At 51.0% G+C, this 16,547-nt stretch overlaps 1 protein-coding gene across 1 annotated transcript in view; it reads right to left on the bottom strand.

The window, feature by feature from the left end:
* PDE4A (phosphodiesterase 4A) overlaps positions 1-16,547 on the bottom strand; it is a 40,934-nt gene extending 24,387 nt beyond the window's left edge. The window contains exons 1-3 of the mRNA XM_087816021.1: positions 16,234-16,547; positions 12,580-12,586; positions 6,801-6,835 (exon numbers count right to left, since the gene is read on the bottom strand). Of these exons, the coding sequence (XP_087672147.1) occupies positions 6,801-6,835; positions 12,580-12,586; positions 16,234-16,547 (356 nt within the window). The remainder of the gene's footprint in view (positions 1-6,800; positions 6,836-12,579; positions 12,587-16,233) is intronic.

Here is a 16,547-nt window from a genome sequence, read left to right as displayed (position 1 = left end):
CATTCAAAACCTGCAGACCAATGTTTATAGAACTTCTGTTCATAATCACTAAATACTGGAAATAGCCAAACCAAATGTGCATCAACAGTTGAATGGATAAATTGTGGCAGACCCATACCATGGAATATTATTAAGCAATAAGAAAAGGAAAAAGAACTATTGTGAAATAATAAGATATATATACATATTTGGTCTCTGCCTTGGTTTCTTGGCACAAAGTTCCTAAAACCCTGGGAATCTTACAGTGAAAAATGTGTTTTTGTAAGCTAATGAGATGACTGCCTGCTAAGGACTCCCAGGATGGGGGTCTGCTTGCCAGAGGAGACGACCATGTGATTAGAGGGTCGTAACTTTCAGCCCCACTCTTGGAGCTCCAGGGAAGGGAGAGAGGCTGGAGGTTGAGATAATCACCAATGGATTGGCCAATGACTTAATAAATCATGAATACATAATGAAACCGCCATCAAAACCCCTAAGTGACAAGGTGCAGAGAGCTTGTGGGTTGGCGAACATATAGAGGTGCCAGAAGTATGGCACACCTGGAGAATGCATGGAAGCTCCATGTCCCTCTCCTCATATATCTCTTCTCTCTGGTTGATCCTGAGTTGTATCTTTTATTTATTTATTTATTTTTTTAATCCTCACCTGAGGATATTTTTTCCATTGCTTTTCAGAGAGAATGGAAGGGAGGGAAGGACGGAGGGAAGGAGGAAGGGAGAGAGAAAGAGGGAGAGAGAGAAACATCAATGTAAGAGAGACACATCAATTGGTTGCCTCCCTCATGAGCCCAGACTGGGGCCAGGGATTGAACCTGCAACCAAGGTGTGTGCCCTTGGCTGGAATTGAACCTGGGACCCTTCAGTCTACAGGCTGACACTCTAACCACTGAACCAAACTGGCTAGGGCCCTGAGCTGTATCTTTCATAATAAACCAGTAACCTAATAAGTAAACTGTTTTCCTGAGTTCTATGAGCCATTGTAGCAAATTTTGACAAGGGGATCATGGAAACCTCTGATTTATAGCCAGTCAGAAGCACAGGTGACAACCTGGACATGAGACTGATGTCTGCAGTGGGAGCAGTCTTGTGGGCCTGAGCCCTTCATCTGTGGGATCTGCACTAACTCCGGGCAGTTCAGTGTCAAAATTAATTAAACTGTAGTTCACCCAGCTGGTGTCCACCGAGAACTGGAGAATATTGGTTGGTGTGTGTATGTGGGGAAACCCCATACACATTTGGCGTCAGAAGTGTTCTGTAAGAGTAGAAAAGAAACACCAGTTTCTTTATTAAGTACTGATACCCAAAACAACTTGGACAAGTCTCAAATAAATTTTGCTAAGAGAAAGAAGTCAGTGGTGGGATTACATGTGTCAAAACTCATGGAACTGACTAATAAAATAATCTGGCAAAGTTGCAGGATACAAAATCAACACACAAAAATCAGGTTCTTTTCGTCCTGGCTGATGTGGCTCAGTTGGTTGGGTGTCGTCCCACGCACTGAAAGGTCACCAGTTCAATTCCTAGTCAGGGCACATGCTCAGGTTTCGGGTTTGATCCCTGGTAGGGGTGCGTGCCAGAGGCAATTGATCAATGTTTCTCTCTCACATTGATGTTTCTCTTTCTCTTCCCTCCCTCCTCTTTCTCTAAAAAATAATAAAAACATATATATTTTTAAAAATCAGTTGCTTTTCTATACACTAACAATGAACAATCCAAAAAGGATATTATAAAAACAATTCCACTTACAATAACATCAAAATGAGTTAAGATACTTAGGAATAAACTTAACCAAGGAGGCAAAACCCTTGTAACACTGAAAAGTAGAAAATGTTGCTGAAAGAAATTAAAGAAGACAAAAATACATGGAAAGACATCCCATATTCATGGATTGGAAAACTTAAGGTTAAGATGTAAATACTACCAAAATGACCTACAGATTCAATGGAATCCCTATCAAAATCCCAACAACATTCTTTGCAGGAAAAAAAAAAAATCCTTCCTAGAATTCTTATGGAATCTCAAGGAACCCTGAATATCAAAATAATCTTGAAAAAGGAGAAAAAAGTTAAGAGGATTTGCACTTCCTGATTTCAAAACATATTATAAAGCTACAGTAATCAAAACAGTGTGGTACTGCATAGACAGACATATAGACCAATGGAATCAAGTAGAGAGCCCATAAATAAACCCTGACATATATGGTCAAATGATTTTTGACAAATAGGCCAAGACCATTCAATGGGAAAAGAACAGTCTTTTCAACAAATGATGCTTGGGAAAATGGTTATCCCCATAGAAAAGAATGATATCAGATCCTTATCTCACACCATATACAAAAATCAACTCAAAATGTATCAAAGACCTAAACATAAGAGCTAAAATTATAAAACTCTTAGAAGCTTCATGACTTTGGATTTGGCAGTGACTTCTTGGATACAACACCAAAAGCAAAGGCTACAAAATAAAAAATAAATTGAACTTCATCAAAATTAAAAACTTTTATGCCTCAAAGGACACTATTCAGAGAATGAAAAGCCAATCCACAGAATGGGAGAAAATGTTTTTAAATCACATATCTGATCAGAGATTAATACCTAGAATATATAAAGAACTGAAACTCAACAACAAAAAACAAAAAGTGGGTAAAAGACTTAAATAAACATTTCTCCAAAGGAGATAAACAGATGGACAAATAAGTATACGAGAAGACACTGAACACCATTAGTCATTAGGGAAATGCAAATTAACCACAGTGAGATACTACTGCACACCCATTAGGATGGCTACTATTAAGAAAAGGAGAATAACAAATGTTGGTGACAACATGGAGAGATTAGAGTACTTGTGCATTGCTCCTGGGAATGTAAAATGGTACAGCCACTGTGGAAAATGGTTTGGAAGCTCCTCAAAATATAAGTATAGAATTACCATGTGATCCAGCAATTCTACTTCTAAGTATATACACCCCAAAGAATTGAAACAAAGATTCAGATAGTTACTTATATGCCAATGTTCATAGCAGTATTATTCACAATAGTCAAAAAATGGAAACAACTTCTGTCCATTGACGGTGAATGGATAAAGAGTGACAGACATAAATAAATAAATACATAAATAAATAATAAATAAACACTACACACACACTGGAATATTATTCAGTATTATTCAGTCTTTAAAAGGAAGGACATTCTGACACATGCTACAACGTGGATGGACCTTGAAAACATTATGCTAAATGAAATAAGCCAAATACAAAAGGACAAATAGATAAATGGAATTGATTAGAAAGGCAAGAAATAAACCCTCACATATATGGTCAAGTGCTTTTTGACAGGTGTGCCAAGACCATTCAATGGGAAAGGACAGTCTTTTCAACAAATGATGCAATTTGTTGTGGAATTGTGCAATTCTACTCATATGAGGTCCCTAGAGGAGTCAGATTCATAGAGACAGCAATTAGAACGGTGAGTGCTAGGGCTTGGGGAAGGGAAAAGGGAGTGGGTGTTTAATGGGGACAGAGTTTCAGTTTGGGAAGATGAAAAAGTTCTGGGGATGGATGGTGGTCATGGATGCACAACAATGTGAGTGTACTTAATGCTACTGAATTGTACACTCATAAATGGTTAAAATGGGAAATTTTATGTTATTTATATTTTACCACAATAAAAAAAACTTCAATCCCAAAACACCAATCACAAAGAATATATGCACCCCTATGTTTATAGCAGCATTATTTACAATAGCCAAGATCTGGAAACAGCCCAAGTGCCCATCAGCAGATGAGTAGATAAAAAAGCTGTGGGACATTTACACAACGGACTACTACATGGTTGTAAAAAAGAAGGAACTCTTACCCTTTGTGACAGCATGGATGGACCTGGAGAGTATTATGCTAAGCAAAATAAGCCAGTCAGAGAAAGACAAATACCATATATACCACTAATATGTGCAATCTGATGAATAAAATAAATGATGAACAAAATGGAACCAGAAGCATGGATACATGGAACAGACTGGCCTATGCCTGAGGGGAGGGGTGTGGGGTGACTGGACAAAGACGGTGACGGGATTAGCTAAAGAACATATATGCATACCCCATGAACATGAACAATAGTTTGGGGAAGGCCAAGGGAGGGGGGCCTAGAGGGGGCAAAGAGGGAAAAGGGGGGACACCAGCAATAATGTCAACATCAAAATTTTTAAATAAAAATAAAGAAATAAGTAAATAAAGTTTGTGAAAAAAACTTCACAAATATATAACTTCACAGATATATAATAAAAAGAGTGAGTTTAATATATGTTAATCTTTTAAAGAAATTTTAAAAACACGTTCTTAAGATGGAATACTTAATCATGAGCTTGAGCCTTTGATAATAATGACCACTTATTGAGCACCTGCTGTGTACTGGGTGCCAGGTTAAATCCTTGTAGGTGTATAGTTATAATAACAAGACACTGTGTACTTGCTGTAGCATCAAGTGCTTTATACACATGAACCCAGTATGTCTCCCACCAACTCTGTGAGTTGGTTCAATGAAAAGACAGGCACAGAGGGGTGGCAAGGGGTTGGTAGCCTCGTTGCCTGAAAATCATGTCCTGTCTCCCAAGGCTCAGCCTGGATTTTTGGCTCTGCTGAGTGCCACTGTGAAGCGGGGCAGAGCATATCTATGTAGAGAGGACCCCTCCCTGCCCCAAGAACTGAAGTGCAGATTAGGGTAGGTGAGACCCCAGCCTCAGAGGGCAACCAACTAGCATCTCCAGTAGATACTGAAGCCCCAGAAGACTCAACTCACTGTAAGCAGGAGCCCAGAGGCAGGGATGAGAAGAGGCTCCCTGGGGCCCCACTGTTTGTGCTTCCAGGAGCTATGTCCCCTAGGCTGTGGCAGGCAGATGGGAGGACATTAGGCCTGCTGAATTGCAGCCTGAGCATGAGGGGGTCTCAGCTACTCCCTAGAATTGAACCCCCAGGCTATGGGGAGTCACCCCTCCCTGGCCTGCTGCTGCTCAGAGTGACCCAAAATCAGGCTAAAGGCTGCAACAGAGATGTCCCAATGGGACCCAAAGCCACAAACTAGAGTCAAGGACAGCCAACAGGCCCTGACATCACAGCCACATGCCCAGACACTCCATCAGAAGGGAAATGACCTGCTTAATAGGCTGAGCACTTGGTGGCATTCTCAGGTGAAGTTGCTACCTGCCTCCACCCCTCTGGGGCCTCTAGTCCTGTCCAGCTGGGCGTCAAATTGGGCCTCTGGAGGACTGCAGCCCAGGGGCAGATCTAAGCTTCAGAGAGTTCTGCTGCAAGAGCTAATGGGAAACAAACAAGTTGGGGTGAGGGGTGTGGCAATGAAAGGGGACATGTCCTGGTTGGTAAAAGTCATAACAACAATGAAAGTAGCCACATGCTTGGCATTGTGCTATGCCTGGACATGCACTCATCCCCATTTTCCAGAGAGAGAGAGAGAGAAACTGAGACACAGGAAGGATGAACAGTGTGGCTAGTGGTAGAGCAAGGATGCGAACCCCGAGAACCAGGCTGCAAGGCTACAAGTTAAATCACTGGGTGTCTGTGTTCCCCCGGGCAGCCTGGCATCTCCCCAGGCTCTGCCCCACTCCAATTGACTCCGTTGTAGGAGGTGCCAGGCAGCCTTTCTGTAAAGGCCTGGCATTTGCTTTGTGAAGGTCACACGGAGGTTAAGGGCAGGCGCTGGTGTGTATCTGCCAGGCAGGCGCGTGGTGCCAGTGACACAGCTGTTAGTGGGGTTAAGTGTAGGAGGGGGGTCTGTGCATGTGTGAGTCAGGGGTGTGTGTTCAGGGGCACCCATGTGCATGCAGGTTGTCAGTGTAGATTTATGCATCTGTGTGTGTGAGTGGGGTTTGGGTGTTCACAATGCCTGTGTGGATCTGTGTGTTTTAGTCCTGTGGGTTTGTGAAGATGTACCTGTGTGTGGCACACATGTGCCGAGACTGTCTCTGACTCCTGAGTGGGTATAAGGTATGCTCCTGTGTACAGCCACAGGAGCAGGTGGGAATCAGGCCTGGGTATGTGTTGCAGTGAGAGTGTGTTCCTGCAGGCAGTGTAGTCTATACAAGGCTGTAGAAGGCTAGGGTTTCTGTGGTCTCTGTGTCACCGTGGTCACAGGTCAACCCCAATTGCCCTGTGTGTGGGCGTGTCTGTGTCATGTGTGGCTGTGTCTGTAGAGTATGTATGTCCTTGTTGGGGAGCATATGTGTGCTCAGGTATCTGAAGGGGTTGCCGGAGGGGACCAAGAACATTGCTGGAGTACCCCAAGAATTCTGAGAACTTAAAGGCCACTTCTCTGCCCCACCACTGTCCAGCAGATTCTAACTAGCGCCCAGGAGTTCCAGCAGGAACCTCCTCCCCACACCCGCCCCAGCTTGGTTTTCAGCCTGGCAGCAGCAGCAAGGAGGGAGGAAGGGTAAGGCCTGAGGGACCTGGCTGGAGTCCCATGGCCTGGGAGTGGAGCCCAGGTGACGCTGGACACTCATACTTGCTGCCAGGGTGAGTGCCAAAAGCCCAGGTTTAGGGGCACAAAGAGGGTAAAGGGATCCCATCTTGAGTAGGCAGTAACAGGGCAGAACCAAGTGCCCATTTTCAGAGCCACCACCTACAGGAAGCCCTCAGAAGCACCCAGACATTTAGAACCAGGGAAACAGGTGGGGGCTCCAGGCAGATCCTGAAAATCACTTTGGAGACTCCCCAAGGCGGACTGTGCACCCCCACCAGCACAGCCAGAGCCCTCTGGTGGAAAAGGAAGAGACTGGCCTCGAGCCACCCACCTGACAGATCTGCCTGGAGAGTGCCAACAGGTGTCCTCGTCGGTGAAGGAGAAGTGGACCAGGGATTCAGGGCCCGCGAAGGGCAGAGCTAGGGCAGGGGGCCGGGGCCTGCCCGGCGGGCTGCACTGCAGCGCATGGGTGCCAAGCGCCCTCCGGGCGCGCATGGGGACGGCGGCGCGCACGGCGGTGTAGCAGACACTGCCAGCCAGGCCCGAGGTGTCTGCGGCTGCCCGCGGCGGCGCCGGCGCCGCCTTCACACCCGCCCTCCCGGTGACTTCCCAGGCCATGGGCGTTCGGGTGTCCTCAGGTCCGCAGAGCCGGGGCTGGGCTCCTCGCCTGCCGCCTCCTGTGGGCCCTGCAGAATTCTGCGCACACTTCCCGCCTGCCTACCTTCCCCCGGGCCTGGGTGGGGGGTGAGTTCCCCAGGCTCTGGTTTCCCAGGCTCCGGGCCCACCGCCCCCCACCCCGCCCCCGCCTCTGGCCCCGCCTTCACCTCCTCCCCATCCTGACGTCGAGCTGAGCCCGTGGAAGTCTCTGACCGCGGTGCGCTCCCGGAGGGACGAGATGCCCGAGCCCGCGGGGTCCGGTGACAAAAACCAGGGGGAGGGACAACGGATGCCCGGGAGGTGGAGCTGGGGGGCGGAACAGAGGCAGGAGAGACAGAGAGAAGCGGAGACAGAGACATTGAGAGAAACCGGAGAGAGGAACTTATCCTCGGCCCCTACTCCCTCCTGGCCCCACAAGGGGCTCTCAAAGGCCCCGACCCTCAACCTCTTCTCTCCCTGCCCCCATCTCTTCCGCCGGATCCACGTCTTGTCCCCCGCAGTGCCCTCTCCCAGTCTGTGTCTCCGGACTCTGTTTCTAAACAAATGCGTAAGGAGAGTAGGGGTAAAGACCCCGGAGAAGATCTCTCGGCTCCCGAGGACCCCCAGCTCCAGCCAGTGCCCACCTCGGGGCTGCCAACCTCCGTTTCCAGGATAAAGGGACAGTGGGAAGCCAGATCAGATGTGGCCACCAGCCCCTGCAGCCCACCCAGGTATGGCCAGGAAGGGAATTCACATTTGCGCTCGCTGCCAGGTGCACGCGGTGACCAGCGAGCCTGATGGCAAAGCAACCGCGAGTGTATCGCGTGCCCATTTCACAGGTCAGACTGAGGCCGACAGAACTGAAGACGCGTCCTCAGATCACTCTGGGTGGCAGGTTGGCCTCGTTCCCCCAAAGCCTGACCGCAGACTCAGGTTTGCACAGGATGTGGGAGGAACATAGCGTTTATTGAGTGCCTACTGTATGCCCTATCAGATGTCTCCACAGCAACCCAGGCGGGCAGGGATGATTTTTATCGCTGCCTTGTGACGGAAGAGAAAAAGTGAGGCTGGGCAGAGCCAGCCAAGAACTCCAGACACCGACGCGCTCCAGGTGGCCAGAGGAGACTCGAACCCACAGCCACCTGGGCGCACTTACCCAGCCCACGCCTGGCGTCCGAAATCCTGGAAGCTGCGGAGAAGCCGAAGGCGTCTGTGGAAAGTTGGGGACGGGCTGGCGAAGAAGACGGGCGAGGAGGGCGGCGAGCGTGGCCAGCAGGGCGCGCGCCGGGCCACGGGCTGGGGCAGGAACGTCTCGTCCTCTGCGACCGCCACCGCCGCCGGGAAGGCTGCCAGCTGCAGCTCCGGGATGCGGCCCAGGCGGCGCGGCCGCGCCATGGCCTCAGGGGCGCGGGCGGCCCGGCCTCAGTGGGCGCTGGGGAGCAGCGCCGCCCTCCCAGCGTGGCCCACGCAGGCCGGCCGCCCAGCCCTGGGGCCCACGGGCCCCACCCCGCCTGGCCGCCCTGGCCCTTCCGGCTTCGCGCTGGGGCCGCCCCTGGGGCGGGGCGGGACTGGGACGCCCGCAGGGCTGCAGGGGGACACCCCACAGACTCCAGGGCCTCCGCCCACGCAGTCCCTCTGAAGTCCTCACAATCTCCTGAAGCGTCTCTACAAATACCTGGCAGGCCCCCCAAATCTCTGGGGTGCTCTCACAAACCCCTGTGGTGTTGAGGCCCCACAGACCTCAGGGGCATCCCCAAAGTCCCTAAGCGGTCTCCACAATCCCAGAGAGTGCCCCAATATCCCTGAGATGCCCCCATGCAACCTAAGGATATCCTCCAAATCCCTGGGTTCTGAGAGGCCCCCATAGACCCCAGGACACTCCCAAAGCTCCTCAGATGTCCCCTAGTAGTGTCCTCATTGTTACTGAGACATCCCCACAAACCTCAGGAGCACCCCAAGAATCCCAGGATGCACCTACAAATGACAATGGTGCTTTGAGAACCCAAGAGAAACCCCTTCACCTAGATCCCAGGACCACTGCTACAGTTCCTCAGATGTTCCCCGTATCCCCTAGAACACTTCTACCATCTCTGAGTCATGCAAAGACCCCCAGAGTACCACTGGAATCCCCCACAGCCACAAACCATTCTCACAGACATGGGTATGAGGGCTCTCAAAGTCTAGGGTCCCTCACAGACCCTAGGAATGCTTCCATGGTCCCTCAGAGGTCCCCCAACCCCTGAGTGGCTCCACAGCATCCTTAAGATGCTCCCACAAATGCAGAGACCCCAACATAATCTCAGGAATGCCTTCAGACTCAGGGGATACTCTGATAACATAGAGATGCCACCAAAATCCTGGGGTGCCGTGTAAACCTCAGGGGCACAACTAGATTCCTCCACAACTCCTAAGACAGTTCTACAACTCTAGGCTACTCCCTGAATCCAAGATGCACTCATAAGCCCCCAGAATACCCCCCATAGTTTATGAAACATACCTTACAACTCTTAGACACCCCTAGGAGATCTGAGTGTGCTCACGGCCCCAAGACATTCTTTAGAATCTCCGAGGCACCCCTTAGAATTAGGGCCCCCACGGTTTATGAGGTGGCCCCAAGAACCCAACCTCCCCTCAGTGCTGACTCCCATGCAGACATAGTAGTACACAGGCATGGAGACTTTCTGCTCCCCACCCCAGCATGGTGGCTCTGCATGCCCAACCACTGTAACTCTGGGGGGCACATTACCCCCTTTCACAGATGAGGAAACTGAGATTCAGAGAGGTGAACACCCTTGAACAAAGTCAGCCAGCTGGTTATAATTCTGGCGTTTACTCCAACCGGTCTGGGGTTTTTAGGGATTAGGAAAGGGGAGAAGCTTGTTTTAAATAAGAAAAGTGGGCGAATCTCTATTTTAAGCTACCAACTCTGTAAATAACTTTCTACATGTTGGCTCCACTATTGTGGAGCCCAGGGTCGATGGCCCAGGCTTACGTCTGGCTTCTGGCACTTAGTCATTTGACCTTGGGACATTCACTTCATTTCACCAAGCTTCATTTCTCCCACTTGTAAATGGGTGTAATGCTACACATCTCATGGATGGACATGTAAAGCCTCAAAAAGTGTCTGGACGCAGTAAGCGTTCACTGAATGTTAGTTATGATGATTATTATTTGACAAAACATTTATGAAGAACTTATAATGTGCCAGCCACTGTACTACCAGAGGATTCAGATGATGATGATGACACTCATAGCAACAAACCTTCAGAACGCTTCCTGAGATTCAACGCCTCTATGATCTCGTTTAATCCTCACAAAACACCTGCAAAGTGATACTACTATTGTCCCCATTTTACAGGTAGGAAAACTGAATGTTGGGGCGACACAACCTGCTCAAAGTCACACAGACAGTGAGCGGCTGAGCCAGGCTCTAGACCAATGTTTGTCATACTGTATTTTATTACTGCTTCCCTAAGGAGTAGCCTTTTTAGACATCCCCCCATCACCTCCTCCATGAAATGTTAATACCACAGATATACTGTATATTTGTTTATGTACTGTGTGTATATGGGACATTATACATAATTTTTTCTTTGAGAGAGAGAGTGGAAGGAATGGGAAGGGGAGAGAGAGGAGAAAGAAAAACATCGATGTGAGAGAGACACATGGATTAGTTGCCTCCTGCACCCTGACCAGGGGTGGGGATGGAACCTGCAACCCAGGTACATGCCCTTGACTGGGAATTGAATCCTCGACCCTCCAGTGCACAGGTTGACACTCTAACCACTTAGCCACACTAGCCAGGGCTGTACTTTTTTTTTTTTTACACACCCACCCCAAGAACCAAATTTTGCACCCATGAAGGTGATACCACCTCATTGGGAATGCAAGGTTTCCCAACCTGGGCACTATTGACATTTGACGCCTGATAATCTTTTGTCCTGGGAGTAGTCCTGTGTGCTTGTAGCAGTAGCAGAATTCCTAGCCTCTACCAATTAGATGACAGTAGCACCCCCTCAGTCATGACAACTAAAATGTCCCCAGCCATTGCCACATGTCCCCTGGGGAGGACAGAATTGCTTTCCAGTGAGAACTTCTGTTCTAAACCCATTAAGACTCATCACTGGCCACCAGGATCCCTTGGTCCAAGTACAAGAGAAAGGAAGGACATTCACACTTACCTGCCCTTAGGCTTCCTAGAATTGTTTTGCTGAACTCTCTCATCAAACTTTGAGAATAAGTTCCTTACAGGCCCATTTCAGAGATGGGAAAGCCAAGGCCCAGAGAGGAGAAGTGACTTGATCAGGATCACCCAGATTGGAAGGAATAGACCTGGGTTATAAATTCAGTTGCCTGGCTGAATTCAGGAACTGGGATTTTAGCCAGTAGTCCCTTCATGGTTCAGTTTCCTTCCAGCCCAGTGAACTTTGTCCTTTCTTAGGAGGTCAGAAGTAAACTGAAGCCTAAAACCAACCTTAACCATGACTTACAAGGCCCTACAGGAGCTGTCCCATCACCTTCCTGCCTCATTCTCCCTCATTCACCCCTTGCACACTCTGCCCTGGCCACACTTGCCTCCTTACTTTTCTTCCAACATATCAGGCACACTCCCACCTCAGGAACTTTGCACTGGCTGTTCCCTCTGCTTATCACCCTCATCCTTTAGACACCCACATACCATCCCCTCTCATTTCATTTAGGCATCTGCTCAAATGTCATCTCCTTAGAGAGGCCTTCCCTATCCCCAGGGCCCCTCTTTTCTTCATTGTCCCATGTGTCACCACCTGGAATTACCCTTCTCCCTTTACTTGCTATTTCTCCCTCACCCACTAAGCTGAGAACTCCTGGAGGCAGAGACTGGATCTGTCTCATATCTTATGCCACAGCCTGAAGATCCTCAATGTGGAATGAATAGCCCTGTTACAGATGAGGAAACTGAGGTTCAGATGGTAAAGTCCTTTCCCAAGGTCACACAACAAGTCAAGGGCAAAGGCTGGATTTGAGCTTTTACTCAGGAGTGAAAACAGTGGGCCCACATGCCCCCCAAACTCTGTCCTCGCCCTGCCAGTCTGTGGCTTCCCTAGACCCAAAGCCCTGGTTTCCTGCACCTCAGAGGAACTTGCAGTCAATCTGTTACTGGTGAAAGAGGGGGGCATCCTGGCAGCCAGGGCCTGGGTTTGTGATGTCGAGGATACCCCCTTTCTCTCTGTTGAAGTCATTTTGAGGAAGTGCAGTTCTCAAAACACCAGCTCCTGATCGCCCAGACCTGATGTCAGTCTTCACAGCGGGTCTTATTCAGCCGGTTTACTGATAAGGAAACTGAGGCACACGGAGGCCTGATCGCTAGCCCCAGGTCACACAGAATAAATGGGTAGGGACGCAATCTTAATCTCACCAACTGGTCTGGAGCCGAGGAGACCTAGTTTTTAACCCCAGTTCTTCCCCTACTGGCTATGTGACCTTGGGCAAGCCACTTCGTCTCTGTTTCCTCGGCAGGACTGGAAAGCCAAAGATGCTGGGGGTTAAAATACACGTTGGTGTTTGGAGGCCCCGACGTGGGCATGGGCAAGGGCAAACTATGCGTTCTCAACTTTTCCACCAAGTTCCTCTCCATCCGCCAGGCGGCGGTAACCCACGCGCTCGGCGGCGGGGTGGAGGATAGGGTGGCGGCCTGGTCCCAGCGCACCCGGGGAAGGCGCAGACCTCACCCGAAGCCTGCGGTCGGCCGGCTTGGCGCCCACATTCCGAGGCGCTCAATAAGCATGAAATAATAATACGGGGCACCGCGGCAGTGGCGGCGGCGGCGACTTTGCTCTTCGAGGACGAGTCCCGGAGGCAGGTCCGGGCTCCGAGCGCACACTTAGCCTGTGCCTTTTTCGTCGTCCAGCAGGGGGCGCGCGGAGACACGCGCTCAGTACACATTCAGGAACACGGAGCGCCAGATCAGGGGAGGCAAGGACCCAAATGGACATAGAGACCACCCGCCAGAGAGAGACCCTAGTCCTGCTGCCTCCACCCCCTCCTGGGACCAGGCAGCGACCCCCTCAGTGGGGAGTGTTTGAGGGTCCAAAGCGGAGCAGTGGGAAGTCAATACATTGGCTCCACTCCTAATTAAGGCAAGTCTCCCCCCCCAATCTAACCACCAGAGTCCTTCTCTTCCTCAAGCTCCATCTGCCTGACAGATCGTGTTGGTGCCATGACTCAGCCCTGCAGGGCGCCAGGAGCGCAGGCTCATACGTCGCCAGGTCCAGAGGGGAACGTGGGGCGCGGATACCATCTAGGATGGGGACAATGCCCTCTCTCTGGGGTGTTCCTGTGATTCAAGTCTGGAGGGCTCTCTGGACCCCCTGTTTTGGTGGCTGCATGAACTCCAACGTGGGAAGCAGTGGAACCTCCTGTGTGTGCACCGGTAAAACCCCCTTTCTGGAGAACTGGGCTGGCAGAATGCCCATTCTAAAAAGCGAGGTTCCCATTGGAGGGCTCTCAGTTCCCCCTTCCTCCCTCTGCCTGGTAGTGGGGGAAGGACGCTGGCACCAATGCCCTCCCTCTTGCCACAGCTCCTGGAGGCTACACAGGCCACAGTGAAACAGAAACCTGAGCCCCTGAGGGATGTGGTTGAGGTTCCTGTTTTTTCTTCCAGTCCAGGAGGGGCAGGGTCTATGCAGCCCCACCTCCACTTCAGAATCCAGGTTCCTGAGTAACTAGATACAGAGCACTCACTGTGTTAAGTCCTTTACACATGTCCCCAATCTCACAGAACTCTCAAACCGACCCCCGTAGGGCAGTGCTGACGACAGCCTCACTTTACAAATGGGGAAACAGGCTCAGAGAGGGCAAGCATCACACAAGCATCAGACAGACCTGTGTTGGAATTTCAGCTCTGTCATTTCCTGGTTGTGTGAAATAGGGCAAGAAGAAGGGTCTTTACCTGGCCAGAGTGGTTCAGTGCTTGAGCCTCGACCTATGAACCAGGAGGTCATGGTTTGATTCCTGGTCAGGGCACATGCCCGGGGTTGCAGGCTCGATCCCCAGTGGGGAGCGTGCAGGAGGCAGCCAATCAATGACTCTCTCTCATCATTGATGTTTCTATCTCTCCCTGTCCCTTCCTCCCTCTGAAATCAATAAAAACATATTTTTTAAAAAGAAGAAGGTTCTTTGCCACTCTGAGCCTCAATTTCCCTATCTGTCCAGCAGGAATATCTCAAAAGGCACTAGGGATGAGAACTTATGAAAAAACTCCCCCACATGGAGCCTGAGAGCAAGCCATTATGAGAGAGATGCCACTAAGATAATGATGATTATTACCACTCAGCCACTGTCCCCCGAGGGTCCGTACCCTAGAGACCAGGCTAGGGGGAGTCCCGGGGGCCTTAAAAGGGGTTAGGGTCCAGTTCTTACTGCACCCCATCCCCTCCCTGGTCTCTTAGGACAGTGGCCTGGCGTGCTGCCCTTGGTCTTGGCATTTCCTGTTGATTCCAGCTTTGTTTTCCTTCAGCTCCTCTCCAGTTCCCCTTGGGAAAGAGCAGGCTGTGTGTGAGGAGCCTATGACATTCAATTCCTGGTGGGGGAAGGGATTCTGGGGCTGGGTGTGTCCCAAATGAGGTAGGTGGAGGTGGCCTGGGGGGCTGTGGTGCCTGTTGGAGGTCCCGAGAGCTAGAATAGTAAGGTAACAGCCTGAAAGGGCCTCCCTTGTGAATTCCAGGAGTGAGAGGCTGAAATCTTAGTGATGTTCCAAGTACAGGGGTACCCATGGAGGGCAGGCAAAGCACACAGTCAAAGCTGTCAGTCACACGTCACCAGAGCGCACAGAGTCAAACCTCAAGCACCATGGGAACACCAGGTGGGTAGAGGACAGAACACCAGGCAGATGGGAACACTCCCAAAAGTCAGAGAACTGATTCTCAGACATGGGGCACACAGGCAGCAGAGAGCACATCACAACGTCTTAATCTCAGTTCCTCAGAGAGAACGGTCTTGCTGACACAATCATTGTCCTGGGAGTGTGCACATTGAAGTGCCACCATCACTACATCCCAGGAATTCCCATGGCCACAATCACTGTCCCAGTAGCACACACAGTCACTGTCATGATCACTGTATTAGGAGCAGACACACTGTGTGTCTCAATCACAGCATCCCAACAACACACACAGTCAGTAACACAATCACAACACCCTGGGAGCACCTACAGCCACACAGTCACAGTATTCCAGTAGCACAGTCACTGTCCCAGAAGCACAGTCACAAAATCACTGTCCTGGGAGCACACACAGTGCCCAGGTTACAATCACAGACCTCAGAAGCCCAGGCAGAGTACTCAGCCAAGGTGGCCACAGCTGGTCATACCCCACCAGCTGGAGCAATGTCAGGTCAGTGAAAGGATACAGCCAGAGCCAGCCCAACACACCCCCTCACTAACACTGTCATCTGGGGAGGCAAGGATTCCTTCACCCTGTGCTGGGACTGTGCACCCCCTGGGCACTGCTCCTTCCTCTGCAGCTACTGAACCCTAAACTAACTCTCTCCTGCCCTGAGAAGGGGGCTCCATCCAGCACACAGCCCCCCAACACAGTACTCCCCAAAGAGGCCCCCTCTGGATTTCTGACTCCAGCTGCTGCAGAACGAGTCCATAAATGCTCCCCATCCCATATAGTCCTCCACTGTTAGAAGAGTCCCCCTGAACGCCCTCAGCCTGGAGGCAACTGGTCCTAGCAGATGCCCCCTAAAGAGTGCCCCCTAGGACACCCCCAAACACAGTTAATCTAGCTTTCAGTACAATGCTTCCAGGAAAGTCCCTTGAAGTGGTACCCAGCCTAACCACTGTCCGTCACTGTCACCAATTAGGGATACAGACCCCCTAAAGCTGTGACCCTCAACCCAGACCCTGTTAATACCGCACGCAGCATGGTGCCCCCTAGGTTGACACAGGATCGGCTTCAGTAGAAAGCCTCGGGTGTAGTGCACTACCAGGGGCAGGGTCCGGGATGCCCCCGCAGCAGAACTCTCCCACCCCCACCAGTCGCACTGACCCCCAGCCGCGTCACAGTGCCCCCTGCAGTCAGCCGGGCGAGTCGCATCATTCCTGCGCGCCTGTCGGCTCCGCGCGGGTCCGCCGCCGGGAGTCTTACCGCCTGCAGCTGCCTCCGCCCGCGCCGCCGCTGCCGGTGCTGTGGAAGGACGAGGGCCAGGACATGCGGGACGTGCGCAAGCCGGGCCGGTCGCTGGTGTCCACAGCGTTGGCGCGCTCTATGGGCCGGTGAGGTGGCCGCTCGGGCTCTGCGTGCTCCGCGCTGTCCGAGTAACCGCGTTGCTGGATACGGATTGGAGTTCGCGGCTGCCGCCACAGGTGCTGGGGAGGCGGCTTCAGGGTGGCCTGGCCCTCCCGGGGCCCGGGCAGAGACAGAGACAGGCTCCTCTCCGAGGGGACGGCCGGGGGCTCCAT

This window comes from Miniopterus natalensis, chromosome 4, assembly GCF_054644295.1.
Source record: "Miniopterus natalensis isolate mMinNat1 chromosome 4, mMinNat1.hap1, whole genome shotgun sequence".
Classification (NCBI taxonomy): domain Eukaryota; kingdom Metazoa; phylum Chordata; class Mammalia; order Chiroptera; family Miniopteridae; genus Miniopterus; species Miniopterus natalensis.
This window is presented reverse-complemented; position numbering and strand designations above follow the sequence as displayed.